A 15746-nucleotide genomic window follows, 5' to 3' on the forward strand; every position below is an offset into this window, starting at 1 on the left:
GCCCGCCGTGGCCCACCCCACCCCACCCCCACAGCACTCACACATCCAGAGGTAGTAGAGGCGCTTGGTCATGCTGAGATGCTGGGGAGGAATGTCTGCCTCAAAGTCTTGGTAGAAACATGGCTTCAGGGGGATGAATTTGGGCAACGGTGGGAAGTTGTTCACTTTCTCTGTGGGTGAAGCGCATGGCATAGCATCACCTTGAACGTTCCCCTCCCCGACAACCCAGTGTGACCCTTCTTGCCCTGGTTTCAGCGGCCCCCGGGCCCCTGAGGTCACAGCTACACTGCTACCCCCACCCAGCCATCCCTGCTTCCTCAGGTCTGCTAGGAGGTTCCCAAAGTAACCAACGGCCCTGAGGCAATGCTGCTGTCTCTCAGAAGACAAACAATAAATGCCGCCCAGTTCCAGGCAGATGAAGCAGCTGGGGGAGGGGGGCTCGAGCTAGATAGTCTCTAAAGGTCCCTCCAGCTCCAGCATTCTGTACCTGAGCCTTTGGAAACCAACAACTCAGAAATCAGAAGGAAAGGCCCTCAGAGTATTAAAGAGCGATGGTGACAGAGGGGACAGGGCCGAGCCTGGGTTGCTCATCAGTCAGATGGTCAGGAGCAGCCGGGCATCAGGATGCTCAGCCTCTGGTTCCCAACAGCCACAGACCTGACAGAGAGCTAGACAGTGTCATGCTGAGGGTCTCAGACAGACAGGCCTCGGTAGAGGACCAGGGAAAGCCTGGGGACAGGACGACAGAAAGAACTTAACCTCCAAAAACTAAAGGGGATAAGGAGACGAGGAAACGGGCCACCCACCCTCTGCTCACTTGCGTGACCTACCCGCATGACCCTGTCCTTACCCGCCATGATGGCACAGACAGCACCAGCCGGCCCAGCGGCCTGCCCACACCTCTTTGTCTTGACCTGGAAGGAAAGAAAAGCCAGAGCAGGATGAGGGTCAGGCCTGGCACAACCCAGTCCCTCTCTCAGCCCCTGCAGGGCTGGAAGCTCCCTGGGGCAGAACCTGGCTCTAACGCCCACAGTGGGAGGAGCCCAGTGGAGCCACTCCCACCCACTGAGCCACCAGTCCACCAGCTGCCTCCTTCCAGGTACTCCTGCCCCTTGCCTCAAGGGATAGAGTCTTTCGTCAGAAAACCCAGGACCCCATGAGGCAAAGGAAAGTGACAGAGAAGGCCTGAGGAGACTAGAGACCTCTGAAAGAGAAAATTCTATTCCTGGACCCTGAACATGGCAGACCTGTCATCAGTCACAGGCTGGCCTCCCCTCTCTCCTGCCTTTGCCTTCACTCATTTGTGGGGGATGTGTAATGGGTCAGGCACTGCGGAGACAGTGTAAGACAGATGTGGTTCTTGCCCTCTGCAGGAAACAGTCAATAACCTATACAGTACATACTCTAAAAGGGAAGGATGGTTACCATGAAAATATGCACAATCCATAGCAAGCTGCTAAAAGTCAAGATGTGGGGGAGAAAAAAAAATTTTAAGTCAAGATGGTGTTAACCTTGGGGTGTCTGGGTGGCTCAGTCGTTAAGCGTTTGCCTTCGGCTCAGGGCGTGATCCCAGTGTTCTGGGATTGAGCCCCACATCAGGTTTCTCCGCTAAGAGCCTGCTTCTTCCTCTCCCACTCCCCCTGCCTGTGTTCCCTCTCTTGCTGGCTGTCTCTCTCAAATAAATAAATAAAATCTTAAGAAAAGAAAGAAAGAAAGAAAGAAAGAAAGAAAGAAAGAAAGAAAGAAAGAAAGAAAAGAAAGAAAGAAAGAAGAAAGAAAGAAAAGAAAAGAAAGAAAGAAAGAAAAAGAAAGAAAGAAAAAGAAAGAAAGAAAGAAAGAAAGAAAGATAGATAGATAGATAGATAGATAGATAGATAGATAGATAGATAGTGTTAACCTTGAGGAAGCAGGGAGCATAAGCCAAGGTATTGGTAATGATCTGTTCCTGGGTCTGGGAGCTGGTTACACAGTGTCAAACTTTGTGCAAATTCATCAAGCATGAGATTACAATTTGTGCACTTTCTTGTGTGTTATACTTCAAATAAAAGTTTGCATTAAGGGCACTCGTGGCTCAGTCAGTTAAGCATCTGCCTTCAGCTCAGGTCATGATCCAGGCTCCTTGCTCAGCAGGGAGCCTGCTTCTCCCTCTCCCTCTGCTCCCGAGCTTGTATTCTCACTTTCTCTGTCTCCCACACGCTCTCTCTGGCAAATAAATAAATAAAATATATATTTTTTTAAATCTACCACAAAAGGGAGAAGAGCATGGTAGAGACCTACATGAAATGATCCCCTTACACAGCTGCATTAATTGTAGCACTGTCTGTAACAGCAAAAGATTGGAAACAATCTAAACATCAATAGGGGATGATGAAATAACAGTACAGTCACACAATGGGCTGCTCTGCAGTTTTTAAATGCTCCGCAGCTATTTAAGAGAAAATACTGGTGTGGAAAGATCTCCACAATTACTAGTCATTGAAAAAACGACATAGATATAGAACAGTCTAGACAATAGGCAACAAAAGACATAGAACAGTCAAAACAATATGCTTTCACAGTGGGGGGGGGGGAAGGAAGAAAGAAAAAGGAGGGGAGAGGAGAATAAAAACATTTTTTCCTTTTGACCCAACAATCCTACTTCTGCTTTTTTACCACAAATCAGAAACAATAAATACATGTCGTTCAACATGACACTATTTTGAATTGCAAAATGTTGGAAGTAACTTAAATGCAACTGTTTGAATATACTATGGTATATCATTCAATGGAGTACTACACAGATGTAAAAAAGAATGAAGAGCATCTCTATTAATTGCTGTGGAATGATTACATAAAACAAGCAAAGTACAAACAAGTATAAATAGTATGCTACTTTTTATGTAAAAAAGGGGGGATAAGAACATGCACACAAATTTGCTTATGTTTGCAAAAGAACACAGGAAAAGTAAACCAGACACTATAAACTGGTCACCTACATGATGGAAAGGCTAGGATGACTAGTGAGACTTCCCTGGGTAAAGACCCACACATACTTTTGTACACAGAATATCTTACATACTCAAGAACTTACACCAGAAAGAAAAGCAAACCCTAAAATTTGAAATAAACAAAAGCACATGATGCTAACTGTACAGGAAACTGATAACACGACCACATAGAAAAAAGAACTGGCCAAGTAACTTGATCAGAGCACTCTGTGTCCTCTTAAAAGGATATATCTCAAGGATAAAAATAACTGGAAATAAAGCTTAAATATAAGCAGGTTTATAGAGTGTGGTGATGCTGAAACCCTGTCACGTGTCCCATAGAAGAGGACATATGAGTGTACGGGTTGTTGTTGGGACCTGGGTTCTCACTGTTAAAATATGGAGAGAGAATACGCAATGTGGGACAGTAAGAGCCCTGCTGTCGGATTTGAAACGGAGGAATCAGCATGAACTCATGGCTTAAAAAACATATATGGCTGGTCTCAAGCCAGGACAAGGAAATACCGGGATAACCTAGAACATCTTGTGGTACCAGAAACAAGCAGGTATTCAACAAATGGACGCATGTCAAAAGGACACCAGTTTGAAAGAGTTACCATCAGCCAAATTTGAGACAATTAAGAGTCTCAAAAATAAGAATGACAGCAACATATAACATCCTGAATGTTAAACAATAATCCATGATACGCCAAAATGCTCTCAGAAATTTTCATTTGATGGTAGGAATCACGGGTGACTTTAATCTTCTCCTTTATTCCCCTATGTATTTTCCAAATTCTCTATGGTGAATATACATGACTTTCTTAATAAGATAAACAATAAGTGCTACTTAAAATGTAAAAGTCAAAAATAAGTATCACTAATGTAACTACTGATTCAGGCAAGGATCATCAACGGCTGCCAAAATGACTGGACCAGAGACTGTGGCAAAGACAGTCACAGTCTCAAAGGACCAGCCCGAAGACGACTTCCTAATTACAAAGGGGAACTGGCATTTCTATTGTGAAGAAGGCTGCCAGATACAACCTTAACCAAGCGATCAAACTGAACATCACCAATAACGGGACAGACAGACATTATGGCCTCCCCGTGTGATGCATCAACAAGGACGCTACATCACTATGTAGCACTCCTGCCCCAATATGTTTAACTTGAATCCAATCATGAGAAACAAGCGGACAAATCCAAGTTGTGGAGCATTCTAAAAACTAAACTGGCCTGGCGCTCCTGGGTGGCTCAGTCAGTTAAGCCTCCGACTCTTGATTTCGGCTCAGGTCTTGATCTCAGGGTCCTGGGATAGGTAGGGTCCTTGGATAAAGCTCCATGACAGGCTCCCCACTCAGCAGGGAGTCTGCTGGTCTCCCTCTCCCTCTGCCCCTCCCCCAGCTCACGCGTGCACGCTCTCTCTCTAAAATAATCTATAAATAAATAAACAAGTGACTATTCAAAATATAACCATAATAATTAATAAAAATAAATAAAAACTAAACTGGCCTGGACTGTTAAAAAATGGCAACATCCAGGGGCACCTGGCTGGCTCAGGCAGTGCAGCAACTCTTGATCTCAGGCTCGTGAGTTCAAGCCCCACATTGGGTGCAGAGATTACTTAAAAATAAATCTTAAAAAATAAATAGATAAATAAATAAATAAAATCTTCTTTAAAATGCCAACATCCTAAAAGATTTTAAAAAGTAAAAAATAAAATAAGGGATTATCTAAACCAATGGAGACTCAAGATATATGGCAACAAGAGCCAATGTGTAAGCCTTGACTGGATCCTTGTTCAAGGGGGAAACACTATAGGGGTCATCACTGGGATAACAAAGGACACTAAATAATATTATTGTGCCGATGTTACATTTCTCGGGTGTGATAATGGAACTGAGGTTTTATAGGAGAATGACCTTGTTCTTAGGAAATGTGTTCAAGGGCTTAGGAGTAATGTGTCTTATGTCTGAAACTTGCTTCAAATAGCTCAGAAAAATAAAAAATGATGGATGGGTAGATACAGACAGAATCAAAGTCAACGTGGCAAATGTTAACAAGGTATGAATCTGGGTGAAGCAATATAAATGTCCCTTCAACTTTAGTTTAATGTTAAAGTTTTCCAAATACAAAGCTGGAGAAGAACATGAATAATGTCAGTAATGGATTACAACATAATGAATGAAAAGAACGCAGGAGTCCATGGAGATACACAAAAGAAAAGGAAGGAAAGGGAAAGTTCTTCTCATAAATATAAACGGAATGACAATTTTTAAAAGTCACTATCTGATACAGGCAGGGGTCATCGATGGCTGTGCCAACGGGGCGGGGGGGGAGCAGGCTGGGGAAGAGAAGCATCTGACAGTTTGTCACCCCTCCGATTACTTATTAATCACAACAGAGGAGAGGTACTTCAACGATGAGAGGATCTAGCAGAACAAGTGACCAAATTTAGCATTTCTGACAATGGGACGAGAGGCCACGTTGCCTCTTGATGTAATACACCTAAAAGGACATAAGATCATCTATGTAGTATTGTTGCCCAAATGTTTGAGCATAATTATGAAAAAAAAACCAATCTGACAAAACCTGATTGTGGGAAAGTCTTCAAGACAAATATTAACGTCATGAAGGACAAAAACTGGTAGGGGACCATCTAAATTAAAGGAGACTAAGGAGACATGAGAGTTCCCATAGAGGATCCCGGGTTTTTAAATCACAGCTATCAAGAACATTTTTAGGACAAGCTGAGAAACTTGAATATAGACTGCATAGTAGAAATCATTGTTCAAAGTTAAATTTCTTGGGTGTTGTAGTTACATAGGAGAATATCATTATTTTTAGGAGATACATGCTAAAGTATTCAGAGGTACAGTGTCTTGTCTGCAACTTACTTTCAAATGGTCCTGCAAAAAAATTAGATAGATAGATGACAGATAAGGCAAATGCTGCAAAATATTAGCAATTGGTGAATCTAGGTGAAATACCCTAGTACAGATGTTCTTTGCATTGTTCTTTTTTTTTAAAGATTTTATTTATTTATTTGACAGAGAGAGAGAGAAAGAGAGCAAGCACAAGCAAGGGGGAGCAGCAGAGGAAGAGGGAGAAGCAGGCTCCCCACCAAGGAGGGAGCCCAATGTAGGGCTCGAACCCAGGACCCTGGGATCATGACCTTAGCCGAAGGCAGACGCTTAACTGACTGAGCCACCCAGGCACCCCTTTGCACTGTTCTTTAAACTTTTCTGTAGCTCTGAAATTTTCCAAAATAAAAAGCTGGGGGGGGGTAAATATATTTTTATTTGGTAATAGATATTCAAAGAATCTCTAGTAGGATACTTAAAAAACAGTAATTGTGGCTCCCCGAGGGACCAAAGAACTGAACAGATATGGAGCATGTGGGAGGAATAATTTTTACCCTGTATCTTTCTACCAGCTAATCCAAGACCATCAATTTTAAGATAAATCATTATTTTATTTACCAAAAGAAAGAAAATACACTGCCAACTTGTAATTGTTCAGATGCCAAAAACCTTTAAGACAAGATATTAGAATGTTTTCAGAAATATCAAAATGGTCATCTTAGAATTGATGAAACTTGGGACACCTTTCTGAATTAAAAATCATGTAAATGTATACAAAAAAATGAAGAAGGAGAAAAAGAAAAGGAAAGGAAAGGAAAGGAAAGGAAAGGAAAGGGAAAGAGAAAGAAAGAAAGAAAGAAAGAAAGAAAGAAAGAAAGAAAGAAAGAAAGAAAGAAAGAAAACAAGAGGCAGAAGAGGATGAGCTGGCAAAGATTGGGAAGGAGCACCCACTGGGGCAGGAGGAAAACCAGGGCAGCACAGAGTCTCCAAAGCCAGGAGCGGACAGTGGACAAATAGGACAGATGCCACTGAGAGGTCTGGCATGAGAAGGGCTGAACACTGAAGTGTGTGTAACACTCAATAACAACCGGTCATCTGTGACCCCGGCAAGAATTGTTTTGATGGCCACGGAACGGGGGTTGGGGGAGGGGGAGCATGAGTAGAAGTCAAATGAGAGCTATTTGAACACGTAAGCTGAGAGAACAAAGCGTAGGCAGCTCCTTGAAGTAGCCTGCCTAGGAAGACAATAGAGATAGGTACTACCTGAGTGGGATATGGGTCCAGGGAGGGCTGGAGCTGTAGATTGTTTGTTTAAGATGGAAATAAGCCAGAGATGTGAACAATCCAGGGGAAAGGTGCGATTAAAATAGAAACAGAGGTTAACCAATGATGGGAGCCCCTAAAAAGGGGAGAAGCATGGGGTCCAGTCTAAGGAAGTGGGACAAGCCTCAGTCAGCAGGTGGGAAGGAGAACATGATGCAAGCAGAGGCAGGTTGGAGGCCTTGGAAAGGACCGCGAGAGTCCTGTGTAACTGCTTCAATTGTCTCTATAATACAGGTGGCAGGATGGGGTTGAGAAGGAAGAGGGAAGAGCGGAAAACCTAGTTAAGTCAATGGGCAACACAACATAGCCTGAGAAGTGCCGTGGAAGAACAAGTACAAAAAGCTGTGGGAACAGAGAGGAGCACCTCCCTGGTCTATCCTGGAGGAGCCACAGAGGGCTTCTGAGAAGAAGCAATATCAGAGCTGAATCCTGAAGGATGCATAGGAGTCAGCCAGGAAAGACAGGAAAGCAGGTGTGAAAGTCAGGAGAGCAATAGCATGGCATATTCAAGGGACTGAAAAAGTACAGCAAGGACGAAGCTCACAGTGAAGGGAGGGAAGTCAAAAATAGTGTTGAAAGGCAGAAGGGGCCAGGTCATCCTGGCCTTGAAGGCCATGGGCAGAATTTGGACTTTATCCCCAAGAGTCTTATGAGCCACTGAAATATTCTATTCCTCTTCTTCTTTTAAAATATATAGCCTCATGGGGCGTCTGGGTGGCTTAGTAGGTAAAGCATACAACTCTTGATTTCGGCTCAGGTCATGATCTCAGGGTCATGAGATCAAGCCCTGCGTTGGGCTCCCGAGCTGGGTGTGGAGCCTGCTTAGGATTCTCTCTCTCCCACTGACCCTCCCCCCCTAAAAAAAAATAAAAACAAACAAAAAAAGAGAAAGAGCACCTTGTACGTTAACTATAAATAAAAACTAAAATATATATATATATAGCCATATATATAGTTTTTTTATAAAATTAAAATGTGCTGCTTTTTAGCTTTGCGTAAAAATATTTACAAGTTAAAAAAAAGTGCATAAAGTTGAAAACAAAAGTTCTTCCAAATCCACCTTCTTAGAGGCCACCGCTTTAACAGATTGACCTCTAGATTTTTGTTTTTAATGTATATATTAGCATATATGACAAAAATGAGATTTTATTAAAAAAATAAAAGGCTTTATTTACTTATTTGAGAAAGAGAGAGCACAAGCAGGGAAAGCAGCAGGCAGAGGGAGAAGCAGGCTCCCCGCTGAGCAAGGAGCCCAACGTAGGGCTCAATTCCAGTACCCTGAGATCATGACCTGACCCAAAGGCAGATGCTTAACCAACTGAGCCACCCAGGCACACCAAAAACGAGATCATTTTATACATGCTGTTTTTTAACCTGTTTTTTTCTACTCAACAATATCTCTCGAAAATTTTTCGTGTCAATGATTCAGGTTATCTCAATATTTTTAATGATTGATCAACTGGACCGACACCATCATGGCCATGAAGCAGTCAGGTGTGTCACAGGCTGACTTGGCAATTCAGAGGTCACAGCTTCAGGAAGTGGCGGGGTAGAGGCCAGATGCCAAGAAATGAAAACAGGACGGAGAGGAAGAAGGGACAAGTCTAGCAGACTCGTCTTTCAAAAAAATTGGCTGAAATTTTAATACACACACACACACACAGAGAATATCAGCAACAACACTGAAACACCATGTACCAAGTCATCTCTGGATAATGAGACTATAAGTTATTTGTTTTCTTTCCTTTGCTATTTTCTAAAATTTCTACAATGGTCTCTTCACTTTTGCAGTAAGACAAAGCAATAGGTTTAAAACAGCAGCCACTGGAGGAGGACATAGGATTAGAGAAGTTTATCAAGGTAGAACACTTGAATTCATATATTTAGAAGTGGGAGGAAGGCATTACGGAAAACAGTGGAGAGTGAAGATACAATACAGGGGAAAACAGCTGATGGACACCGGGACCCCGGGAGACAGGAAGGGCCAGCATCCACAGCACAGAGTAGGCACATTAGACTAGAACCCTCCTTCCACTGGGACTCGAGAAATTGAATTCAAGAAATGGGGAAACGTGGGTGCAATTCCACCTCCCACACATCCACCCAACCCCCTCCCTGGGAGTAAAAGGCTTTGGGACAGAAGTCCAGTTTGGGATACTCCTCCCACAAAATGGGAGCTGATGGGAAGAGGGGAAGGGTTTCTACAGGTGATAGAGGAACAGCTGAGGCTGGAGACCAGGCATGGACGTAGAACCAGTCTGCCCTGCTATGTGATAGCCCCCAGAAACTTCTGCATTCTGAGTGTAGAATCCAGAAATGAGGGGTCTGCTGCTGGAGTGGGACACACAGGCAAACTGGTATGAGTCTTGAGGGTACGAGCCAGAGAATGGTTAAAATCCTGGACCGTGGGGTCCAGGAAGGACATGGAAGGTGTCATGCTCATGGGACAGAGGAAATGGAGGTGCCAGAGAACTAGAGGTCTCCTTGAGGTCACAAAGCAGATAAAACAGAAGTTGGACTGTGCCCAGAGGATACTGGAGTTTAAGATTTCAGAGGTAGTCACATGCCAATGATGACCAGACTCAAATGTGGTTGGGAGAAAGGGTGGTGAGGGAGGCAAGTGTGAAAGACAGTGGTCCAGCACTAAAATCCTCTATGAAAACAAGGTGGGGGGGGGAGGGTGCAGATAACTTGGATTGTGGAAGACTCAAAGGAGGAGACTGGAACTTTGCTCCAGCCTGACCCCCATCCTACTCCCACGCTGTCTCCAAAAGGTGTGCCCATGGTTACAGAGAAGTCAGTGTAGCAAAGGATGGATGACTCAGTGCAGGAGAGGCCAGAGCACAGAGCAAGGCTGCTAAGATGGACGTTCCCCACTCTTGCTCTACCTCTGGTCCCCTTATCCCACCCCAGGCCACACATCCCCAGCCCTGAAGTCCCAGAACTATGAATCATCCTCAGAAAACAGCATTCTCCTGGCATTGCTATCACTGTCCTGTGATGACTCTTCAGTACCCCTGCTGATCCTGAGCCTGGCATTCAAGGCCTTCTGTCAATCAGCTACAAACTTCCCAAACCACCACCTTTGCTTCTCTACCACAGGCTGATCTGCTTCCCACACAACCCAGTTTCATGCAGGAGATCATGTCTAGCCACCCCCTCGATTTCCAGTGCCCCTAAACCCCGTCAACAATAAGTCCTACTATTTTTCACATCCCACCTCCTATGGGAATCTTTTCCAGATAACCCTGCCACACATCCCACCCCTTAAATTTGGAACCAGTTATTGGGCAGCAAGTGCTCACTCCTTCTCATCCAATCTTCTTCTCACTCCCTGATAGATGAGACTTCCAGGAGGGACCCAGCACAGGGCAGGGCACAGAGCACAGAGCACAGTCAATTCCTGTTCTTGCTTAAGACCTGAAAACCCTCCCAAGGGGTGGGAGTGGAGCACCTGCTGCCCTCCCCCAGTCAGGCTAAGCCCACAACTTCTGTCAACCCTGCCTGTACCATACTTCCACAAGGCAGCCTTCAGAGATTCCAGGCTGTCAGCAGGGAAGGAAGTGAGGCCTGTAGAGGAAATGCTGTGGGGAGGGGGGTGAGGGGTGGGAGAGGGAGCCAGAGAGAGGAGGGAGGAAAGTTAAAGGAAGAACTGGGAGGGACACTCTAAACTAGAACAAGCAGCTTCCTCAAGGGAGGACAGTACTTAGTCCTATTATTCCGTCCCCAGAGAAAGGTGCTGGCAAAGAGCGCCCAAGGGGGAAATCAACTTGTTCAGAAGCAGCTAGCCAGCCAGGGAAAGAGTTAAAGAAACAGCCGCAGACCCCAAGGCCCATATCCACAGCTCTCCTCCCGGGACCCCACTAACTCTCCACAGGGTTTGCTACACCTAAGACCCTCTTTCTGTGACCCATTCACTAGAAATATCCTCTCTCAGCTCTAGGGACTTTGCCTTCAGGCTCACCAAGTAAGCCCAGGTCAGATCTAAACTGGCAAGATTTGTGTAGCCCCAAGCAAAATCTCTTTTGTCAGTCATGCCCCTCTCAAAAACCATCTCTCTCTTTCAGAGCCCTGCACCTGTGCACGTAGACCAGGTAAAGCACAGGCTGCAAAATTCTCCAGACTTCCCCTACCCCATGGGCACCGTCACATGGCTGGGGTCACAGGCGGGCCTCCCCAACAGCTGTGCTTAATTCCCACTTCTTTGCCCATAACCACTCCCAGGGTATGCCCTCTCTTGACCCTTCCCCATCCAAATCTCCCTTCCCCCAGAAAGTCTATTCACTGGCTCTTGCCTCCCTTTCTCCTTGTCTCTCTGGGAAAGTCTGCCAGGCCCTAGCTGATCTCCCCATCCCGCAGCTGGGCATTACCGGTTTGAACCGCCAGAGATGGTGAATTCTCAGTAGGAGTCTCTACTTGGTTTCCCCAACCCCCAGGCCAGGAGCTCATCGAGGCAGGGACAGGGATGGATTCCAAACATCTCAACCCCATCCTCATAGCCAACTCCTGCCAATATTGGAATGAGCTACATCCGGCACTCCCAGCTCACCACCCCAAAACCTTAGTGGAGTCCAGGCTCCGTCAAGCCAGTGCACCCATCCCCCGCCGACTAAAGGTCGGCAAACCAAGGGAGGCGTTGGGGGACTCAGCCTGGGCCCACCTGCAGGCACCCCCTGTGAGGAAGGACCCAAAAGAGGCCACTGTCAACCCGCCACCAGTCGCGTGCGCTATCCCCAGGAGGAGGAGGCTGGTTTCCAGGGAACACCAGGTGGGGCTGGTGGGGGTGGGGGGGAAGGAGGGCCCAAGGCCCAGGCTCCAGAATCCTGGGGTCTGACGTCACCCAAGACCCGGGTTCCCTCTGCGGGAGCCGGGAATGGGGATGGTGAGGGGTGGGGGGGGATGGTGAGGGGTGGGGGGGCTGGGGGCACCTGCAACCATCTTCTCCCGCCTCAAACAGGAAAGGTCACCTCGACTCCCCACCTTTCCAGCAGCTCGGCCTGCCCCTGCATGCAAAGGTGAAGGCGATGCGGCGCGGGGCCTGCCGCTAGCCGCTCCGGGGCTGGGGGCGGGGAGCGCGCGCGCGCTCCTTGGGCCGGCTCCTCACGCGCCCGCGCCACCCGCGCCCGCAGCAACAGCCGCTCTCGCGAGACTCCCGCGCCACCTCTAGAGCCTCTCCCCTTGCGCTCGCGAGAAGGAAGGCCTGGCCACCCGGCACCTTACAGGAACTGTCCGAGGTGCTAAGTTCCCAGTCAAGACCCGATCCGGTGGTTGGTGGGCACGGAGAGGACGAGAGTGTACAGAGAACTAGAACGTGGAGAAAAAGACCCAGAGATGGGAGCCTGGTACCAGTAGCCAGAGCCTCAGCTTCCAAATCTGTAAAGTGGGGAGAATAACCTCCATGACGATCCTAGGGGCTGCTGGGACCGTACCAGAAAGGCGGAGAGAGAAAGAGCTTTGTGAGCAGGATACCTGACGAAGGTCCTTCAGATCCACAGGCCCAAAGTGACAGAGAGAGGATGGAAAATCATAGATGAAACAGAGATAAGACATAAGGAGAATGGACACATAGATCCACGGAAAGATGGATATAGAAAGATGAGAGGATAGCCACGAACATAGAGACTTAGCAACATGGAGAGATCAAGATTTGGAGAGAAAAAAGACATGGAAAGATAGGAGAGAGAGAGAAAAAAACATGATGAAGTGAGAAAAAAATGAGAAATGGAGACAGGTAAGCTACACAAAGGAATAGAAAGACAGAAGTTTAGAGAGACACAGAAAAAAGAATGAAAGAGATGGTGATAGGCAGAGATGAACGCCTAGAGAGAGGAGACACCAGGGTAAATATTTAAAAACCCAGAACTAATAACAGTTAAGAGACCCATTTGGAGAGATGGGGCTGGGAGTGAAAGACAAGCTTTTATTGTGAACAGTGTTTACATTACAAACCTCCTGTGGGATCTCGACAGCCAGGGCCACCCTCTGTCCTCCCAGCCAATGGCTCCTGCCTTCCACAGTGCCCTCCACTCACACCATCCTGGGCCTGGAAGGGGGCCTCAGTGGGTGGGAGACACTGAGGGGATTCTTTGCCCAGAATAAGGGCCCATTGTCTGGCTCTAGCCTGCTGGGAGTGGGGCCACACTCCCACAGCTGTGATGGAAAGGGGGTGGGAGGGAAGAAAGGCAGACAAGAAATATGGAGGGAGAAGGAAGAGAAGGGAGGGAGTCTCAGGGGCTATGGAGGGTTGGGTAGGAAGTATAATCTAGCTACCAGGCCAATCAGGAGGGGAGAGTCATGTGCTACAGGGCAGGACACTGGATTCTGCTGTTAGTCCTATCCCTGGTTCACTCACATGGTCACTGTTCTCTGTCCCTGCTATAATGCAAGCTTTAACTCATTTACAGAGCTGTGGGGAGGACCCAATAAGATGAGGAACAACCTGAAGACGTTGTCAAACATGGCTCCTACAGGAGAGATGTTGGGAGTCCATGTGAGCCTCAGAAAAGATATAGGGATTTACATGAGCCTTTAGGAGAGGGGTCTGAGGTCCACATTGAAGTTTACAGGGTATATGTCTGGGTTCCACGCAGAATTCACAGGAGATATCTTGTGATTCATGTGGATCCTACAGGAGAAATGTTCGGGTTCCCATCTGATGACCTCAGATGACTTTTTCCCAGTCAGGAGAATCAGAAGGGCCTCTTATTTGTCCAACAACTAAGGCAGGAAAAGTATCCAGGTCCAAAGTCATAAGCCCATCTTTGTCCCAGTGGATTACACCTTCAGAGTATAGGTAAATGGAAAGGAACAACGCTTTCAGTGGGGACAATCATTTAAAGAAACTCAGTCAACAAGCATTTACTGATCACCTACAAGGAGAAAGAGTATAATGCAGTGGTTAAGAATATGGACCTAGAATATGGACCTAGAAAGCAGACTGCCTACCTTTCCCCAGCTTTGTCAGTTTGATCAAGGTACTCATTCTTACTGAACCTTAGTTTTCCACATATATAAAATAAGGGTGGTGATAACAGGGACTGTATATAGGTTTTCTGTGACAATGAAATGAATTAACACATGTAGGCACATGTAACACAAGGACAGTGCCTGTTACACAGTTAATAAGTGCTTGTTTATACTGTGTGCTAAGCCCTGGGAACATGTCCTTCTCATGGTTGAGGGCAGGAATGAAAAAGCCTGAGCCAAACCATGCAATAATACATGTAAAGCTTTTTCTCACATGTGGTGAATGTCACATGCCACTCACCAAAGCATGTCATATGGCTAATGCATGAGAGACGGAAGACATGCTCTCTATAGAGGATGCAAGGCATGACAAACAGTGGGGATGTCTAATTGCAGGGAGGGAGCAAGTAACTGGGAGCAAGAATCCAATCACTCATAGGGCCAGCTCCAGGCTGTTTGTCTTTTCTTGCCCAGCTATGGTTACATTAGGCATGTCCACCAAAGGGTCTCTGGGATAGTATCTATGTTACAGGCCAGTGAACAACTGAAAATAAAAGAGGATTTTTCTAGCATTTACTAAAACTTTAATATGTCTGAGTGAGATGCTAAACCTCATGACTATTCCATGAAGTTGTGCAATTATCCCCAATTTGTACACAAGGAAAGTGAGGTTCAAAAAGCTAAAGTGATCTGCCCAAGGAAATAAAATGGATGTATCTAAGAAATGGAAGAACGAGTATTTTTAGTTTGGGTTTCCCCAGAAGCAGACACTGAGATAAGGATGTGAGTACAAACGGTCTTTTGGAGAAATGATCCCAGGAAGCACCAGTAGAGGAGTGGAGGAAGTTGAAACAAAGAAATGAATGGAAACCAATTTGGGGTGCACTAATGAGCAGGTTACCACTGTGGGCAATGGTGGGGGGCTGGGGGGCATCCTACTGGGGACCTCTGGGACACAGTGCAGAGTGCAACACAGCTGTCCCGCCAAACAAATGAGGGAACTAAGGGTTGACAGCTGCTCCTGGCACTTTCAGACTTCCTGTGAGCCTTCTGAGCAAAAAAAGCCCTCAGGCAGAAAATCCCAGGGGCCTGCAGTAAGAAGTCATCAGAAATGGTTAAGGAAGAATGGAGAGAGCACTAGGTAGTAGCATCTACTACAACCAAGATCTAAACCCAAGTCCATCTGGCTCTCAAGCCACATCATGCTGCCTCCAAGGTGACCCATTAGTCCCGTGGAAACTTGCAATATGGAATCTCCTTTCTTAAGAAAGAACCTCCTGCCCCCCCCATCCCACTCCATGCTCCTAGGCTTGGGAGATGCCAGGTCCCTGACACTTAGCAGATATGCCTGATCACACAGCACTGTGTATACAACGACACGCATTCTTGCCTGCAGAACATGGCAATGTCAGAGCAGTCCAACCAGTCCACTTACTACTCAAGTGGGCAACCCTGAAACGCAGGGAGCTCACCCTAGGCCTCCCCATACAGTGCCTCTCCCCTCCACCCCTCCTCCTTACCACCTGCTCCCTGTGTCTGTCTTCTCTCCCCAACCAGACTGGAAACTCCACCAAGGCAACCCACAGAATGGGAGAAAATATTAAGAAATCAAATATCTGATAGA

The 15746-nt window shown here is 46.4% G+C and overlaps 1 protein-coding gene across 1 annotated transcript in view; it reads right to left on the minus strand.

The window, feature by feature from the left end:
• Positions 1-910, minus strand: part of SCAMP5 (secretory carrier membrane protein 5) — a 9082-nt gene extending 8172 nt beyond the window's left edge. The window contains exons 1-2 of the mRNA XM_019803486.2: positions 851-910; positions 42-170 (exon numbers count right to left, since the gene is read on the minus strand). Coding sequence (XP_019659045.1) covers positions 42-170; positions 851-857 — 136 coding nt within the window. The 5' untranslated portion in view covers positions 858-910. The remainder of the gene's footprint in view (positions 1-41; positions 171-850) is intronic.
• Between the last annotated feature and the right edge of the window lie 14836 nt (positions 911-15746).

Source organism: Ailuropoda melanoleuca, chromosome 9 (genome assembly GCF_002007445.2).
Source record: "Ailuropoda melanoleuca isolate Jingjing chromosome 9, ASM200744v2, whole genome shotgun sequence".
In the NCBI taxonomy this organism is placed as follows: Eukaryota; Metazoa; Chordata; class Mammalia; order Carnivora; family Ursidae; genus Ailuropoda; species Ailuropoda melanoleuca.